Source organism: Parambassis ranga, chromosome 21, assembly GCF_900634625.1.
Source record: "Parambassis ranga chromosome 21, fParRan2.1, whole genome shotgun sequence".
In the NCBI taxonomy this organism is placed as follows: domain Eukaryota; kingdom Metazoa; phylum Chordata; class Actinopteri; family Ambassidae; genus Parambassis; species Parambassis ranga.
The window spans coordinates 10,998,826-11,017,990 of record NC_041041.1 but is presented as its reverse complement, the minus strand read 5'-3'; the positions used below and the strand labels follow the sequence as shown (position 1 = coordinate 11,017,990).

At 40.2% G+C, this 19,165-nt stretch overlaps 1 protein-coding gene across 1 annotated transcript in view; it reads right to left on the bottom strand.

Annotated features, from left to right (window-relative positions):
* hs6st3b (heparan sulfate 6-O-sulfotransferase 3b) overlaps positions 1–17,986 on the bottom strand; it is a 56,649-nt gene extending 38,663 nt beyond the window's left edge. The window contains exon 1 of the mRNA XM_028393997.1: positions 17,442–17,986. Within this exon, the coding sequence (XP_028249798.1) occupies positions 17,442–17,986 (545 nt within the window). The remainder of the gene's footprint in view (positions 1–17,441) is intronic.
* Positions 17,987–19,165: the final 1,179 nt, after the last annotated feature.

Here is a 19,165-nt window from a genome sequence, read left to right as displayed (position 1 = left end):
TTTCTGACAGTTTGTGCAGAAATTGTTTGGTTATGCAAACCAATTGTTTCAGCAGCTGTCTGAGTGGCTGGTCTCAGACGATCTCGGAGGTGAACCTGCTGGATGTGGAGGTCCTGGGCTGGTGTGGTTACTCGTGGTCTGCGGTTGTGAGGCCGGTTGGATGTACTGCCATATTCTCTGAAACGCCTTTGGAGACGGCTTATGGTGGAGAAATGAACATTCAATGCACAAGCAACAGATCTGGTTGACATTCCTGCTGTCAGCATGCCAATTGCACGCTCCCTCAATGCTTGTGGCATCTGTGGCATTTTGCTGTGAGACAAAACTGCACATTTCAGGGTGGCCTTTTATTGTGGGCAGTTTAAGGTACACCTGTGCACTAATCATGATGTCAGATCAGCATCTTGATGTGGCACACCTGTGAGGTGGGATGGATTATCTCAGCAAAGCAGAAGTGCTCACTATCACACATTTAGACAGATTTGTGAACAATGTTTGAGAGGAATGGTAATATTGTGTATCTGGAATGAAGTTTAGATCTTCAAGTCCATCTCATGAAACATGGGAGCAAAAACAAAAGTGTTGCGTTTATATTTTTGTTGAGTGTATATTGCATGGCTGTAATATAGAGATATAAAAATAGAGACCAGTGGAGGGAATGACATCGGTGCATGACATGATCATCTAGCTCTTCTCCCTACAGAAAGGGGAGGAGTTATACAGTCTGATGGCCACTGGTAGGAAGGACCTTCTGTGGCGATATATATATATATATATATATATATATATATATATATATAAGCTAAGCTGATTAAAATGTGTTACATGTATAAACTACCATTGACAATAAGCTAACTAACTAGCCTCAGCTATGCTGAAGAGCTGTATGTCATTTCAGATCATACATATTACACTCTGTACAAGGTGTGCACAAGGTGGTGTGTTGTTTTAAAACTGTAGTGTAAAAGTGTAAATGACATTTATGTTCCTGAACTGTTACAGAGTGATAATTCTTTGATTCTTTAGCTGTACTTTTTAGAAGATTAGGTTTCACCCCTATTCCTCTATGCTTCTTCAGAGAAAACATAAGTGATTAAAGCAACAGTGTTGGGTGGGACACAAACCCCAGACTCCAGAAAAGTGAAAACCTGGAAACAGGTGTTGTGATTCCTATGAGTCTCTTTTTTTATTTATGTTTTATTTCTGTTATTTGTTTATGTTTTTAGCTTCTTACATGCAGAAATGTGAGAGTAACATTTCACTAATGTGACCTGAGAGAAAATTTTGACTGAAGCCAGGCCATGATGGTACAGTATGTAGAGAGCTCTGATCACACAGCATAGATGTTAATAGGATTCAAATGTGAAGTAAAAAGGCAGAGGAGCTTTGCTGGAGTTTGTCACTGTCTTTCTGGAGCTGTCCGCGGTGCTGAACAAGACTTTAGTCGCTCCCTAACAGTGTGATCAGTGTGCTCTGACACCCACCTTGTCAGCAGTTCCCATCCCGCTTGAGGGACTGATTCTGACAGACAGCCGTGCTGAGGGAGGCCCTTGTAGTGAACTGTCCTGAGTGGGAGTATTGATTTTGCTGTTTGTCTCCCTCGACTGCAGCAAGGTGAAGGCTAGATGAAATAACTCCCTCAGCTCAGTGGCTCATACCTCTCAGGCTCCCTTCGCTTCACTTTAAAGACCAGCTGCACTCTTTCTATACGTACCAGCAGCGTCTGCTGCAAGCTGGTCAGAGGCTTCTCATCCACCGAGTTAAATGTCACTCTCCCCCCTCCACTGCACATCAGTAACTGGCATTGGCACGGCAGGACGCCCCTCTCAGTTGTTCCATTTCCATTTGCAGCCATGAATATAAATTTCTGGACGACCTGCCACTCTTGTAAAGATGAGGGGAATTTCATTCTGCAACTGTTCCTCTGAGCTGAAGCCTCCAAATGGTGGGTGACATTAAAAAGCTGCAGTGCGCATTTCCCTTCAGCTGTCACATTAAAGAAAAAAAAAAGTGAAAGAAAGCAAAAAGCTCACCTCACATGCACTCTGCTGGGACACTTCTCACTTTGATCTACTTTCACCCGACAACACAGCAGACAAGTTTATTGCTGTGATTGCAAGAGCAGCGAGTTAATTAAACACAGCATGGCCACTCTTGCTCAGGCATTGTTTGTCTTCTTTAACATGGCAAAGCACAGCTGCTCATCAAAGGTCTGTAAAAACAGGCGTCCGCGCGTCAGCCCTTTAAACAATTACAACCAGAGTACAGAGTGCAACCTCACACTTTGCATTCCACACTGATGTCTTTTGATTTCTTAAGTGTTGCTATATTTCATGATCACGATATGTGCAACAACATGGAAAAAGTGAATTAACCATCCTATAGGTGCATTCAAGAGCAACCGAAATCCCCCTAAATATAAAACTCTCTGATCCAAACTAGAACTGTACCAAACTTCCTAAAAAGAAGCAATTACACAAAAAACTGTCACTTTATTCCAGAAATGTTTATAATAGAAAATTCATCCCAAATGAAGATTTAACATCTCCTCAGTAATTGCAGCCCTTGGTGCATAATAAGCTTTTACTTTGGCTTTCATTCAGGACAAAGGGAGAGTCCTGCTGTACAGAGACACATTATTTCACAGCTTTTCACCCCTCTAACCCCCTGCTGGGAGAGCCATTACTACCATTACTATAGCTAATGTTAGATGTTAGAGAGCATAAGTGCAGCCCTGTGCACAGGGATCCTAGAGGGCAGTGATCAGGAAGAAGCCCACGTCCTGGTTCAAGTCATTGTTTGGTTGTGTTTCACAGGCTGAGCAGGTTTCTTTCTTTTGGATAACAATAGTGCTCAGTGGTGCATCCAGGCATGCAGTGGGTGCATTACCAACTGTAGCCTGACCTAGTGTACGCTAAATAAACATCTGAGACGTTGACAGGTTAAAAGCCTCCAGAACTAGAGTCACGGTCTGTGACCATTGTTCGATTTCCTTTCTAAAGATCAGCTGGTCTACTGCTTTTTAGACCCTCACTGTCAAAAAAACAAAGAACCCATTGATTTCTTTTCTGATTTCAATTCAGAAATTCATTATTTGTTTAAAATATGTATCCTGTATATCTTGAAACCAAACTAAACACTAGCTCTATTTAAATTGCCAGATAGAAAGCCATAGCTAATTAAGTAAGTTCACATTGCATCACTTAAAAAACAACAGTGAAATACTGTTGGACACAAACTACACAGTCAGGATTGTCCTGGCAGCAGAGTCTTAAACTATGATTTATGGACTTTATGGACTCATTTGTTTATACCTCACAGGAAAGTTCTATAACCTAGCCAGTTTTCTTTTATTAATCCTCTCCATCATCGTCAACTTTCAGCCACTAACAGTGCTGGATGCATTGGTAAACACAAGCAGATGATGAAACACACCGCAGGGTTATGATAACTTCCAAACAGAGCTGGGTGAGAGAGCCAAAGGAAAATGCAGACCTGCTCTCTATAAACAAAACACATATACTGTCTGACTGGGAGTGAAGGGTTTCCAGATGAGAAGCTAGATTAACCACACTGTGACATTTTTGTTGATGTCGTAAACATAAAGTATTAGCTGGAAAAAGCATGTTTTGACCAAATTTAGTCAACACTGTAATCAGATTTAATGCCTTCACATTTAGCACTGAGAAATAATGGAGGTAAAAGAATTTAACACTTGCTGGTGAAGCTGCTAACTCACGAGACACCTGACTAGATGAATGGCGGGCTGACTATTGGCCTGATGATGATAGTTCTTACTAGCTGACAAACAACCAATCAAATGGAGATGAGACTATATTGTATGGCTAGTCATTCTATTTTAAATGCCTGTAAACTTTTAAACAACCGTTTTAGTTTAAGTAGTTAGTCTGTTCAGTACTCCTGGTCACACTTCATCGACCCAGCAATACCTTTAGCGTTCCTGATAAAAAATATTCCAGTGTCTCCTTCCCTTTCTGTTCTCTGCTTCTTACTTTTTTCTTTGGAATACCCTCCTCTTCCAGAGAAAATGGATGTGGTAGCACTCCAAAATGCTGCTTTTTATGGACCTGGATGGATAGCATGTAAGCACTGAGATTGGTTTCAGTGTTCCCCACGGACTGAAGCCTTTGGTGTTTGGTGATAAATGCCTCCTGTGTGGTAATACAGTGTGATTAACGGACACAGCCCAAAGCCTGATCCCTCCTCTCCCTCCACACTGTACCTGAATCAATCATCTACATGGAAAGGCCAGAGTCTTGTGCTGTGGGAGAGCTGCTGAGAGCTCAGCTCGCTGCTTTTTCTTTCTCACTATAGGAGACTAGAAACAGCTTTTCAGACTCACTATTAAGAAACTGGCTAAGCACCTTAAATGTTATGGTATTTGCCTTTAAGGTGCTTAGCCAGTTTCCATTTATAAATACTTCAATATATTTATATATCTATAAAAATCAGAGTGTTCAGCTGAATATTTTGATTACTGGTGTCATATTTGTATTTAGAGAGCTGAGAGATGCTTAAATAACCTGACCAGTGATATCTAAGGTATCTAAGTTAAAAAAAATGAGTCTAAGAGACATTTTGGCTTTTAAAAAGTTCCCTTTTTTAAATTTAATGTACAGTTATTTAAGTATATGTACATTAAAACATGGACTAATAGATGATTATGTTACTCTGCAGCCTGTTATCACCAGAAAAAAAGATTCCATGTGCACCTGGTGCTTTTGCAGTGACAGCACAGGAAATTAGTTGCAGATCACACTCTGATGATGAATTTTACAGATGTATAAAATATGACTGCTAATGGAGAATGTCCTCGCAACATTTTCTATTAGCAGACTGATGGATTGTCTGATGAGTTAGCTTATGATAGCAACAACCAGTACCTGGATAACCGATGACAGGTAATCATACTGATACATTTTGTACAGTCTAAGGTGTGAGAATGGATTTGATCGCTTGGAAAAGTGTGCGTGAGGATATTCAGCTGTTTGCAATCTGAAACCGTATCATTAGAGACCACTATATCCAACATAAAGCTCCTTTAAATGTATCATTTAAATTCATTAAAACCACAGTGGCGTTACATACACAGCAACACATCTTGTCCACAGTGGGGATGAAGTGAATTAAACTTGACATATGAGCAGCGTAAATGATCATATTTGTTATTAGGACTGACATTAAAAAAGGGCTGGAGCAGCAGTTTTACAAATAACCATGAAACCATATCATTGGAAGGAAGATTATAGCAGTAGCATAAGCAGTCAAATCAATCCCTGAGTATTTTTGTGCAAGTCGATAGAGGATCCAGGTTAGGCCCATTAGTCATGTTGGCACCCCGCATTGCATTGCCAGGCCTGAAACGACCCTGCAATTGCACTGTGCACTGATGCTGAAGGCTGTCAACACGCCCAAGTTATTATTTTATTATATTATTATTATTATATTATTTTTTTTCCTCCAATCCAATATACTAGCAGGTATGTGAAAAGTGAACGTTAATTTCTGTCAGTAATATGAATGGGTTTATACCTGATTTTAAAATATTTAACAAATACATAATCTGCTCCTTGATGACATTGAAAAGAAAAATCCATTTGCTTATTAATTCATGTGTACTGTTCCAAAGGAGGCACTCAAAGACACTTCCTACTGCTTCTTCCCGCCTGTAACTTCTTATAATTCACAAGCACGCCTGGTATTACAAGTCAAGCAAATGCCACCAGCGTTAGGACAATTTCCTCTCTCCACACTCGAGGAGAAAGTAAACAGATTCACAGCTCAGATTCCAAACATAAGGAGGGGAAGCTTACACGGAATGATGAATGAAGCAGAGTCCACTCTCTGTCACCGAATGGGGATTGATGAGAAGTTAACTGATCCCTGGATTTGTGGGTGGGATTTAAAGCTCTGTTTTGTAGTCATTCGACAGGCACTTTGGGAGAACTGACTCACAAGGAGGGACGTCGGTTTCCTATGATGAGGTTGATGTGCTGTATCACAACACGTGCTGGGACATAATGCTATTTGTTCCACACCAGCACTCTGTGATGCTGCAAGATGTTACTCTACTCTCTCCAGTCCCGTACTGTTGTTAAGTGCAGATTTTCAATCCATACTTATTATACTGCGGCCAGGGACCCAATTTATACTGCAATATTGTAGGTGGGCGTGAATAGAAATTGATCTAAAGGAGGAAATCCTTTTCCAATGGGAAATAAACCAATGTTCATTCACCATAACATACAACAAAACACATGATGCTCTGATGCTTTCTGCCTTTACACGTATACAAAAAAACACTTATCCATACAGATAAAGGGGAATTCCTTGTGTAATTTGTTAGTTTATATTAGATGTGCAATATATTCTGCATAAATGCTTCATTCTGTGCACTGGTAATCAAACATCTATAAGAGTTCTGCAAAATAAAAAAGGAACCAGTCTATTTATAAAGCAGGAATTTAGGAGGCAGTCTGGTCTGCAATCTGTTCAGTGAGTCTGACAGGAAAAGAGCAGTAAAGATTTTATTGACTGAACATATTTCATGTCGTGACTGATATCGGTACGCTGCTTTTCCTAAATGTACCTTCTTCTTACTAGTTTCACCTCGCTGCTGGCCAGCACAAACCATTACGACATCAAAACGCTGGGAGTTTTATCCTGCTAGGTGGCACACTCCTGCAGCAGAAGATTAGTCTCTGAAGGTGACTCTGCCTGCACTTACACTTTAAGTGTGCCAGGTGCTCCGTCAACCCCTGAATCCAAATTGGGGAGCTGTGCAACGCAGCTGGCGTTAGCTAACCTCCCCACAGTATAACTTACCTGTCACCAGCTCGCCCCAGATAAGGACAGATGACCTTTCTGCAGGTTGTTACAATAAATCAAACTCCAGAGGCAGTTATTCCTGGTGCGGCGCCTCTCGTCAGGCCTTACAGGTATCAATTGAGAAATAACGCAGCCAGGCACCTCTGCTGGCATTTTCCATGTCACAGTTTGATATGTCAATTTGTCAGTGAGGAGACAGAAGTACAAACACACACACAGGATAAGAAACGAGGCAAACCAAATGTCTGATTTCTATGATTACCAAACTATTTTCTTTTGTCTCCTTTTTCCTTTTTCCACAATTCTCTGCTGTGATTTATGTGCTGACTATATTTACTGCCTCAAGGCTGAATGTTTGCTCCAGCCAGTCAAGCTGCAGTTTAGATATTATATATGTGTGTCTGGATTCATATATGCTCTAAGGAACCTTAATAAGGCATTAGGAGGTGGTGCACAATGCAGCCGCAGGGCATCAAACCAGGAGACCCAAAATTGATCCCCATACGGAAGTATTGTTTTTTTTTGAGTTTTATTGTCACTCACTTGTTTTTTGTTTAGGAAAAGTTTGTTTTGAGTTCAAATATGGACTCTCACAATGTTTTCCCAATGAGGTTCTTTTTTTTTTTCTCCAACCATCGAAAATATGATTTGCTACCTAATAAGAAACAACAGTTATTTCATAACGATTTTTATTTATTAAGTAAATCCCTGCACGATGAAAAATGACACTGAGAGTGTACTCTGTGTGTTATACATTCAACACACACAGTGCTGCTGGAAAGCTTGTAGACTCTTTAGAATTCTCTATTTCTATTTCTGCATAAATTTGACCCAAAACATCAGCTGAGTTTACACACCTCCTAAAGAGAATCCAGTCAAAGAACTGAAAGTGAAATATTACACTTTGTCGGTATTCAGCATAGAAACCTGAGAAACGTTGTTACTGCTTATTGAGCTGGAATAAACTACAAAAACCGTTTCTAAAGAGTTTGGACATCACAAACTTACAAACTTACACTCAAAATTCAAGGCCATTGTTACCCTCACTCAGGAGAGGTTGACCAACAAAGATTCCAAAAAAAGCCGTGTAATAGCCTATCATGTCACAAAGGAACCTAGGGTAACTTCTGAGCTGCTAAAGGTCTCTCTTACATTGTTAAAGTTCATGAATCCCCAGCAGGAGTTCACAGAATAACCGTGGTGTGCATGGCTGTGCTGCAAGGAAAAAGTCACTGCTCTCCAGAAAGAACACCGCTGCCCCTCTGCAGTTAGCTAAAAGCCTGTGTGGACAGAAGCCAGAGGGCCACTGGAAAAATAATTTATGGACAGATGAGACCAGAATAGAATTATTTGTTTTAAATGAGAAGCCTTATGTTCAAAGAACAATAACGTATTTGAGTATAAGGCCCTATCCTGTGAAACATGGTGGCGGTAGTATCATGGTTTGGGTCTGTTTCATGTCATCTGCTTCATAATGGCTTGCCATTATTGATGAAATAATGAATTCTAAATTATACCAGTGAAAAATTAAGACATCTGTCGGTGAGCAAAGCGGGTCATGAAACAAGACAACAAACCCAACGATAAGTGGCGTTTAAAAAACAATGGTTTACGAAAAACAGAATGGAAGTGAAAGTTCTGACTGAAGCCATTGTGGACAGCTGATCAGCAGTTAAAAGAAACCTTTAGATGTTGTTATTGCTGCACAAGGGGTCACAGATGACACTAAAAGCAAAGGTTCACATATTTCTGACACTCATATATGTGTCATGTTGAATCATTTTCCTGATTCAGTTTCTTTTTATTTGTTTGACTGTGTTCTCTTCTTCTTTCAGGACTTGTGTGCAAATCTGCTGATGTTTTAGATCATATTTATACAGCAATATAGAAAGTTCTAAAAGGCTTATGAATTCTTATCCATCATAGTGTTTTGTTAAGGGTTACAGTGACCTCAGCTCATCCTTAACTCTGAGTGAACATTTGTATGACTGGGGGAGCTCCCCCCCAAGGCATTCACTAGTTTGGAACATAAAGCTTCGGGCAATGGTCGTCACCAGTATGGAGGAATAAAAATACAAAGTAAGCTTTAATTATAATTTAAAGCAAATACCTTCGCCCATTCTGTTGCATTTGAAAATTGGTGAGACTTTATGCTAAGCTAGTTAAAAGAGTTTTTGCAAGACAGCACAAAAAGCTAAAGTGTAGCAACAACCACAGCTTCAAAGCAATATCTATGAACTTGCTGATCAGGCAGCTTTTGATCAGCAAATAATAAAGAATTCATGGCAAAAAATATATATTAAAAAATCACATTTTGCACAATTACTTTTTATGGGCTGTTTATAGTACAGAACTAGACGTTCTTTTCTCTGTTAGAGTGAAAACAGAGCCAAAGTTAATTGCCCTTCTGATAATAGGAGCATTTCAGAGGCTCAACCACAAAATAGGCCTCATGGGGACATTAAACACAGAATCTCTGAATCACTGCACCAGCTGACTCATTCTCATCACACTGATGACTACATTTAACCAGATCAGTGTGAGGTGCTTCTGCTCTGCTTCTTTTTACTTCAGTCCAGCAGGTGATCCGTCTCTGATCAAAAGCCAACAGGGAGGCAACTGGGATCGGCTCCATGACAGCATGTCTGGATCTACCATGCCACAGAGTATTATCATATGTCATGTCATAGATCAGATTAGGAAATCTTCACTGTGTCATACACTGAGGAATAAGCACCAAAAATACATGTGCTGCTTAGCACAAGCAAGGCTTCCAGAAGACAGTGACTAGAGCATGATGGTCCAAGCCACTTGACCAAATGGCACTTTTTAATTACACTATAAGAGCTGATTCAGAAGACTGGAGATTCATATTTGCCGAACCAGCAAGTATTTGACAGCATCACCAGAGATTCAGCAGGCCTGCCCTGGCAAGCTGCACAGCTTTCATTACCGGGAGTGGCTTTTAGAGAAAGACACTAAGCCACCATCTCTAACAGTTCAGCCAAACAGACAATGACAAATATCCATGACTCCAATATCCAACACTTTCACCAAATGCTAATATTGCAGTGGCCTACTGTGCAGCGACCATTGTTATTCAAAGTCAGGCCTCTGTGTTCTGCTGTTTGATACAAGTGCATCATGTATCAAACAGCAGATTTCCACTAAGAACTGGGACACTAATCCTCTTTTTTCAAATAGAAGAAACCTCACATAGAAATAAAAAGATAATCCTGCTAAAACTGATTAAAACTTATGAAAACTGGAAACACACTCTCACATATCTGTGAGTGTGATAAAATAAGTATCACAGAGATATTTTAAGCAGTGGCAAATATCGTATTTGTCAAACAATCTCAGCGTTTTTCTGCTTAAGTTATGTGTAGACAAAATAAATCTTCTGCTTAATCATTGTTTACTTGAACCTGAACTTTTCAGTTGATTAGCTCATAAGAGAAGTGGTGCTGAACACACAAATGTCAGCTTTTAAACCTTATTTAATGATTTTGTGGGGAGAAAAAAATGAATTTATTGCAATGCTCTAGCTTTTTAGGAGTCTAAACGCATAATGTTTTGCTCTCTTCGGGCTCTGTAGTCATCCTACATAATTGGCATGGTAATATCATGCATCCATTACTCTCTCATGTTTCTAGTCACCTGTATATCTATTTTAGTTCTGTCTTCCAGCTCCTCTGTGTTCACCAGCAATTTGCCAACTCCGTCAAGCATTTTTTTGTAGCTAAGCAAGGAGTTGTCCTTGAAAACAGCTGCTTTTTAAGGGTGAAAAGAGAGAAGTGAACCAAAACAGAAGAACTGCACGCAGTAAAGCTGAAACACCGAAGCCACAAAAGAACCACATTACAGGCGAAATCAATGTGGAATGAACTTAATGATATCTAATGTTAATATAAAAATGTTACCTCATAATTATAACCAACATATGCAATAACAATGTGCAAAATCAGCAGAAGCAACACACGATACAATAATCATGGTTGAATCAGTAGATACACAAAGAATTCTAAATAATACTGCATTGTCATGATCTTAATTTTGTTTTCTTTTGTATTTTGTTTTGCAAAAAAACCTTTTTTATCTACACTGTCTAATTTGGATTTTATTTGTTATGACGGTGAACAAGTGCTTGACATATGCTGTTGCACCCTCTGCAGAGGTAACACTTAATTATCAAACCAACTGGATTACAGCTCAGGCCTGCCAGCAATGACGACTTGAATTAATGGCACATGAAAAGCAATCTCCGTGCCCTGGAAGTCCAAGGCCTGCAAGGGCACTCTCAGCTCCACACACATAATAAACATCTCATCGGTTTGATGAGCACTTTTCCTTCCTGCGTCTAAAGATACGACCAGAACTGTAAATCTGCTTAAATTTGCTCATTCAGGTTCATGTGTGTCCAGAGGGCATCCATTACCCTGCTGCCTCACTGTGTCTCACTGAGGGTCGTGCACTTTCACTTCCCCGATGAGAAAGAGCATCATAGTTCATGTGGTGCAGCAAGAGAATTTTTCCATTAGCTGACGTGACTGTATTTAATTAAAGTTTTAATGTGTGTTTTTAGCACAACCCATACTGTTAAGAGAAAGTTATCATGCACAGTAATCAGACATTTAGTCTCTCGGCTGCTGTTTCCAAGGTCAAAAGTGAACTTTGACACGGGTGTGAGTTGCATGAAGTCAAACTGACAAGCGATTTTTTTTTCTAAATACATAATCAAGAATGTAGATCAATGCTGGAAAACGGTAACAGCTCTCTGCACTCAAGTTCATATAGGGCAGGTTGCTAATGACTCCCACCCACATGCTGATTCAGGAAGATGCCCAGCACTGGTAGATGTCATGTGCAGGTAGTAGACAGTGTGAGACATGCACGGTTCACTGATCAGAGCTCTAAGTGGTAACGACCACGCAGTAATTACAGGCCTCTCTGCATCACTTATTATGAATAAAAGATGACGTGGGGTGTTATTCAGCCAAGGGTTCGGGCAGCCTATTACTGCTCTTGTTGGACTGTTGTAGATATTATAGGTTATTTAAAAGTGTTGTTTTTGACAAGTGGTGAAAATAAAACATAATGTAAGCAGCGGTTTTTGCAGTGTTTCAGTAAGTAACATACACGCAAGGTATCTTCACCAGCTAATAAAGATATAAAAAGTAACTGATGAATAAAGGATGATTTCAGCCAAGCAGATAATTTCCATAAAGCATTGCTACCCATCTTCCATTGGCTGCTATTTAAACTCCAAGACAGAGTAATCATTAATAGTAATACTCATGACCTCATAACACACAGGACTTTTTTACTTCACCTTCCACAGGACAGGACAAGACATACATCTACAGTATACTTCTAAAACAAAGTAGCACTTAATCAATTCTACGACTAGGACACAACCAGCCTATGACCCCATCAGCCAATGTCTGAAAGCAACAGTCAATGATTCAGGGCTACAAGCGTAGAAAAATATGTACAAATCTTTTTGTTGTAGTTTAATCCTATACACTTTTTTTTGGAAAAAGCATCTCCTAACTGACTCTTAACTAAGTCCATCAATGTTTACAGTCTAACTTCAAAAGACAATACTATGACTGACAGGGTTGCTCCCTATTTACAAGGATGCACCAATCTGATTTCTTCAACTCTTGCAATGATACCAATACCTGGGCCTTGCTTAATGACTGTTTCCTTTGCAGATTTTGCAACTAACTATTAAAACTGTTGACATAGCTACTGTGAAACACCTCATGAAGCATGATGAAACACAGAACACTTATATACAGATCTGAACTGCTCAAGTCCACAACTCCCAGTAAGAGATTTTATCAAGAAATAAAAAGATTACTACTGTGGTCTTCTAATACACAGTGTGTACAGGTTTTTCCTCAGGACAGCCATAATAACATGAGAACCTCAAGGACTCTGGGATCTGAGCGTCTGTATCTGAATTCAAAGCAGAAGGCATTACTTTATAGACACATGTCTCTATTTCTCTGGCAGAAGAGAACGTCGAAGAGGGTCCATACAATACTTGTGTTTTGATATTGTTTTCTTTGTACTTTTGAGCTGAGCATACATTATGCATAAGCAAAGAGAAAGCTGCTAATGAAGCCTGTATAGTTGCTAAAAAATAGCAACATCAGCATATGCATAAAAATCATCAGACAGTTACTCTAAAGACATACATGTTAATGTCACTGATGTGTTTATGTAAACCATAAATTCATGTAAATATGTAGAAAATAGATGAGATGGGTGAAAAAGGCAAGGCAAACAAGCATAGAAGTAGATTAACTGTTAATTGAGAATTGGCTGCCTCAGATGCACAAATTTAACTCTCATTTGTTTCAAACTAGCTAACACATAATGGGAGGATGTGTGGATGCAGCCATCAACACAGAAACAAGGATGATTTGTTTGTTTGGACAACTGGAAGTATGCACCGTGTAAAACCTGCACATTCTATCTTTGTTTTCTTTCTTTTTTTGGGGGGGAGTTTGGGAACCTAGCTGTCTTTTTTTATACTAGTACTAACACCAAACCGGGTGGCTTTGCAGAAGAAATGAAGAATAGTTTTATCTGTATATATATATATATATATATATATATATATATGTGTGTATCAGCACTCAGACAATCTGACTCTGTAGAGAAAATGCATGAGGGGATGGCTGGCTATGTAAAAGGATGAGTCATTTACATTAACAGTAAGTGAGTCTGCACAGTGTCTTCAAATATGATGGCAATTATCAAATAAACCAAGGCAGCGACACATTTAGAAAGCTGTCAGAGAAAGCGCCTGAATAAAAATAATAACTAAACACAAGGATAACAACTTTATCACCTTTAAACTTATTTCCCTATTTTCACAACTACTTTTGGCACTAACTTGTATTTAAGGTGATAGACAGCTTTATAAAGTAATGATAATGTTTTTGTCTAAAAATATCCCATACCCTATGATGCCTGGTAAAAATATGTGTGGTTAAAGTGTTGACATTAATTATGTTTTTTTAATGAATTGTGATATTGTTGACTTGGTAGAGGCAAACTGATGTGTACAACAGTAGTGATAAGAAATTAATAAAAGATTTACTGGGAAAATGTCTTTTGCTTAAAACCCTAATTTTTGTAGTTTTGTGTAGAGTTTTTGGCTGTCACTATCTTTGTAATACCTGGCTCTGCCTAACTCCCAGTTAATCCAAATATGGACAAACAGGAAGGCAGGTTAGGAAGGGGTGGAATGGTTTACGAAATCCACAGTTCGCGAAACAACTGAGACTGTGAGTGCTTTGGGATGAAGCTCATGGTCGCACCCGCTGCTCGTTGAGGACAGAAACTGTAGAAGGTTACGCGCTTTCACGTCAGTTTCCAGAAGTAATCAGAGAAAGTCGCTACATTTGTTGCTAGTGGCTTTTGACAAAAAAAAATGGAAAGTCGCCAGATGTAGTGGGAAAGTCGCCAAGATGGCGATGGGAAAAAATGCCTCCTGCATTACTTGATGAACCGAACAAAACACACGCCATCTTTTTGCTGAACCGTCTCATGCCTGAGGTCTCTCTGAGGACTCTAACAGCTACCAATTTGCCAACACACTTCTGTCACCCAAATCTGCAACACTCATAATTGTGCATAACTGATATGATGTAATTAAAATGGTAAAGTACCATAAACATTTACCCCCATGGATCTGCCATGAATGAGAAACTCATACAGACTAAACCTGTGTTTGTAGCGCAGCCCCACAAATGTTCCACTGAAACGGTACACTGCTTCGCCACAATGACATGACGATGTGTGATATGAGCAAAGTTCAACTTATTTCAGCACTAATTCAAAAGACTGATCACTAAATGTCACCAAAATACCACATGGAGAGAAACAAACTCCTTATTCAGATGAAATATCTCCTGAATGATAGATCCAGTTTTCACCTCAGTGACAATGAAACACAGGCGCTGACATTATAGCTATTATAAAACAGCTGTAAAGGAGCTGTGAATAATTAATGCTGTGAAGAAGAATGCGGTAAAAATGAGAAGCTCCCACCCACACATTTTAATTCTCTGATCAAATTTTCACCTGAACTGTAGGAGAGGAATCTCATCCTTCAGGAAAGAATGTGCATGCATGGATGTTTGTGTATTCTGCTTGTGTAACCTTGGATGTACTGGAAATTGATTGGAAGATGCTTCTTCCTTTGGTTCTTCTCATTTTGTCTGATGGGTTTTTCTGTTCCATTATAGAAGAGTGCAGAGTTTATTGTTTCTTTTTAGCATAATGAGATGGAATCATTAGAAAAAAAAACAATTTCAATGTCACCTTATAGACGTATGTGTCGTTTTCATCTTTACAATGCATGGTTCTTGTTAATAACTACTTTCAAATAGATAACTGTGGACAGCCACACTGACTGGCCCACTGATTTATTCAATTGATATCTTGTATGCTTCAGACTGTGGGTTTGATAATCAAATTTCTTCACCTCAGACAAACAATAAAGCTGTGTTGTTATTTATCTCAGCGACAGATGTTCAACTACACAAGGACCGTAAAGTACTGCAAAGGCAGAATGAGCTCATTTTGATTCAAAGGGGAAACAACATCAAACATGTTCTTATACCTATACAGCCCTTTAATACACAGGCCTGATATACTCTGATCTAGCTTCATGCATTGGTTTTAAAGTATATTTTGAAAATCCTGTTTGTGCCCTGGTGACACACTGAATGCATCTATATGAGTAACTCCAGACCAGAGAGTTAGATAATGAACATGTAATCATTCTTGCTGCACTCCTCAGCCTTCAATAACCTGGGAGGGAAAAAACCGACATGCCACATTCATGCAGTAGACAAGGTAATAGCATGACACTCACCGCAACCTAAGAGGACAGCACTTAGAGGTATGTTTCTCCAAAAAGCCTCCTGAAGAGAGCCGGTCCGCCTGCCTGCTCCACTTCTCCCCTGACTGACAGCACACTCCAGAGGAGTCACACCGCAGGACACGCACACTGATCCAATCTGACACGCCTGACCTTTCCTGGCCCGCACGGCTGGCTCATAGACCCGCCTGCCTGAAAAGGCCACACAATGCCATGCAGGCACTGCCATCAAGGCCCACCTCGGCCTCCCCTTTACTGCCATCTCAAGAGCTGGCGAACCGGATGGCTGGGACAGCCCCTCAATCAGAGACGCTCTCATCCACAAAACAAGGGCATGCCATGCGAATTGGCAGTGATATACTATTGGTATTCTCCCACTGCACCCTTAGGTGGGGCAAAGATTTTTCCATTGTTTTTGTTTTCCTGTGCAACTTTGACCTTATGCCATTTAAGATACTTTAATTACGGCATCGCTCAAACACCAAGATGATCACGGAGATGAAATTTGCATAATGCTATTAGTCATCGCACTTAAAGTAAATGTGCCTTGTGCAGCGGCTGGTTAGTGAAGGGGGTGGGGGGGTGGGGGGGGTAACATAATGTGTCTGCCAACAGTCTCAGTTGGTCGAAGCAGAATAATCTCAGAATAGATGCAGCAGGAGCCCTCTAAAGAACAAGGGATGAGAGGACTGTAAGTGCAGAATAGATGCTGCAGCTGTGAAATGAAGAGCTGTCGCATCCAAGCGAGCACTTTTCTGAGTAAAGAAAACACTTGGCACAGCAGAAATAAATCATGTGCTTCTGTAGTTTGGTGTATGATTGTATTTTTTTCCCTCCTCAAAAGAAAGAAGGAAGATCTGTGATGTGCTTGCTTTATATGACACAACATTTGGTCACTGCTCTTTCTGTCTGAAGAACCTTTGAGAATGTACAAGTGACAAATTGATTTTTACATGCACTATTTTATTGAACTGTCTGAGGTATGACACACAAGAAACACAAACATACAGTATATGCCATATATTTGTGTTTCTCATGCAGTGTCTTCTTTTGTAAATGAACTCAGTCCTGTTTAGGTTAGTTAGTAAATGTTTTTTCTGCTGCAGCTACAGTGAAAAAAAGTGAGACATCTGGAAATAAAACAGTTTTTCTTTAATTATTAGCAACATATTGGTGAGATGGCATCAAAGTAGTGGAAAAGGGGCTCTGAGAACATCACACCAAATGTTCAAATGTATGAAAAATGTAATTTATCCTTGTGGACTCTTTTTCACAAGGTGGAGCAGCGCACATGTTCTGGTGTAAATGGTTCAGCCCCTGCACAGCTGGACAGGAGCAGGTTTAATTATGAAGGGCTGATGTGAAGACAAAATACAAAAGCAGGCAATTTAAATGTCTGAAGGTCAGAGAAATGTTGTAACAACACGTGTGGCTACTAAACACAAGCTGAGTGGGTGACTGGTTGCATTTATTTGCCTTTTAACGGTCAGTGTCAGCTGAATTTGTTGTGGGACATGGGAGGACACGTCAATACAATGGCTCCAGAAGGGCCACGCTGAGCACCCATCCCATCTGCACTGATCCAACTTCTGTTTTGCAAAATTTGAATAGGGGGCATGTTTATTTGAGCATGCTCTGCAGCCCTGCTGGACTGGACACGATCTATCCTAGACAATGGACTCATTACCTTTTATTCCTCTGGGCCTCCTTTTTATCCATAATGACAGGAACACAGTTCGTTAGCTCGGTCCAGTCTGCGTGCAGTCCGCAGCTCCAGCCTGTAGAGAAGCGGGAGAAGAGCCAGGACTCCTCTTTTCCCGGTCGGTGACATGTGCATTTCTTCTGTCCCGGCTTGCAGTCGCACGGCTGCTCCAAGCGAATATTCCTCACCAAATGCCTCCCGAAAGTGGTTCCCCCGGTCTTCTGGATGTGCAGAAACACGATCACGTCGTCCCCTTTGATGTTGAATTCCACGTGTCTGTCAAGATCTCTCTCGGTGAAGTTGAATTTTGATGGTAGCTTCGGAGGGCTGTCATCCTCCAGGTCTTGATCTCTGTAGAAATCATCGGTGTCCTGGTACGGGCTTGAAAGTAGGCTCACTCCTCTTAATTTCTCCTCAGTCTTAAAGTGGCATGAATTGCTGCCCGCAGGACAAATGTACTGGTAACCTATCATAACAAAAAGCACAGCTAAGATGGGAACCAAAATGAGCTTACTGGATCTATCATCCATTATCACAGGATAGTGTCTTCATTCCATTACTGTGAATAATAAGTAGCACCCGTGGGCTCTTAGGAAATCAATATTCCTCCATGCCTCGGTGAGATTAAAGGTGCCTGCAATTTAAGTGCCACATGTTGATCCCACCAAAGGAGAAGTCCACCTTTTGGTTGCTAAAAAACTGCACACCGTCTGCACTGCGTTGGAGATCTTGTCCAAAATTCAAAAGTCATGGCATTTAGATCTCTGCCAGTCCAACTTCTGAAGCCGGTGAGGAGCTGCATCCGCGCCGACGACTCCCATGCTCAAGTTGAAATGAGGCAATCGAGTTTGTAGTTTCACTCCCTCTTTTATTTTTATTTTAAAAAAATCTTATCTTTTATCCCATGCAGATTAAAATCACTGCGCTGACAGACTTATTTCAGCAGAAATGTCGCACTCGGCTCGGACTGTTAAGAGGCTGGATCTTCCGGCAGCATCCTTTAAAGCGTTGAGACAGTCTGACTGACTGTGCTGAAGCAGTGCTTTTGAGAGGATGCTGCTGCATCCGAGCCGACAAATATGCGTTACGCTCTCGTAGCGGTTGGGCTGGGAGAGCTTCACATCCCATCCCGTCCATCCCATAATCTTGTTTAACACAGTGCAAAAACCAGAAGCCCACACGGGCACTGAGCAGAGACAGAGCGGAGATTTACCCACATATATACACACCAAAATCCTTTCTAACTTTTTTCCCCCCAGATAATTCATGTGAGTGTGACCTTTGATTATTAAAGAGATAGCAGAGCTGTCAGTACATCGTGTGATTTGTCATGAATGAATATACATTACGCCACTCTATTGAGAAAAAAAAGTTTATATTGTAATGTGCATGTAAAGTAAAACCAGAATTAAGTTTAAAGGGCTACTCCATTCATTTTACCCCAGAGAAACATTTTGCTGCATATAGCAGGATCTGGATGACCCGTCAAAACAGCTGTGTGCAGGAATTTGTCAAAAATCCACACAATTAAATAAACAAATACAGAAATTGCATAAATAGTTAACAAGGTACCCAGTTATGTCATCATGGTAATTTGGGCTTGTGAACAAAGTGAAACAGGATGTAAGCATTTTAGGTAGTATCTTCAAAACGTCTGCATATTATTATTATTATTATTATTATTATTATCATCATCATCATCATTACTG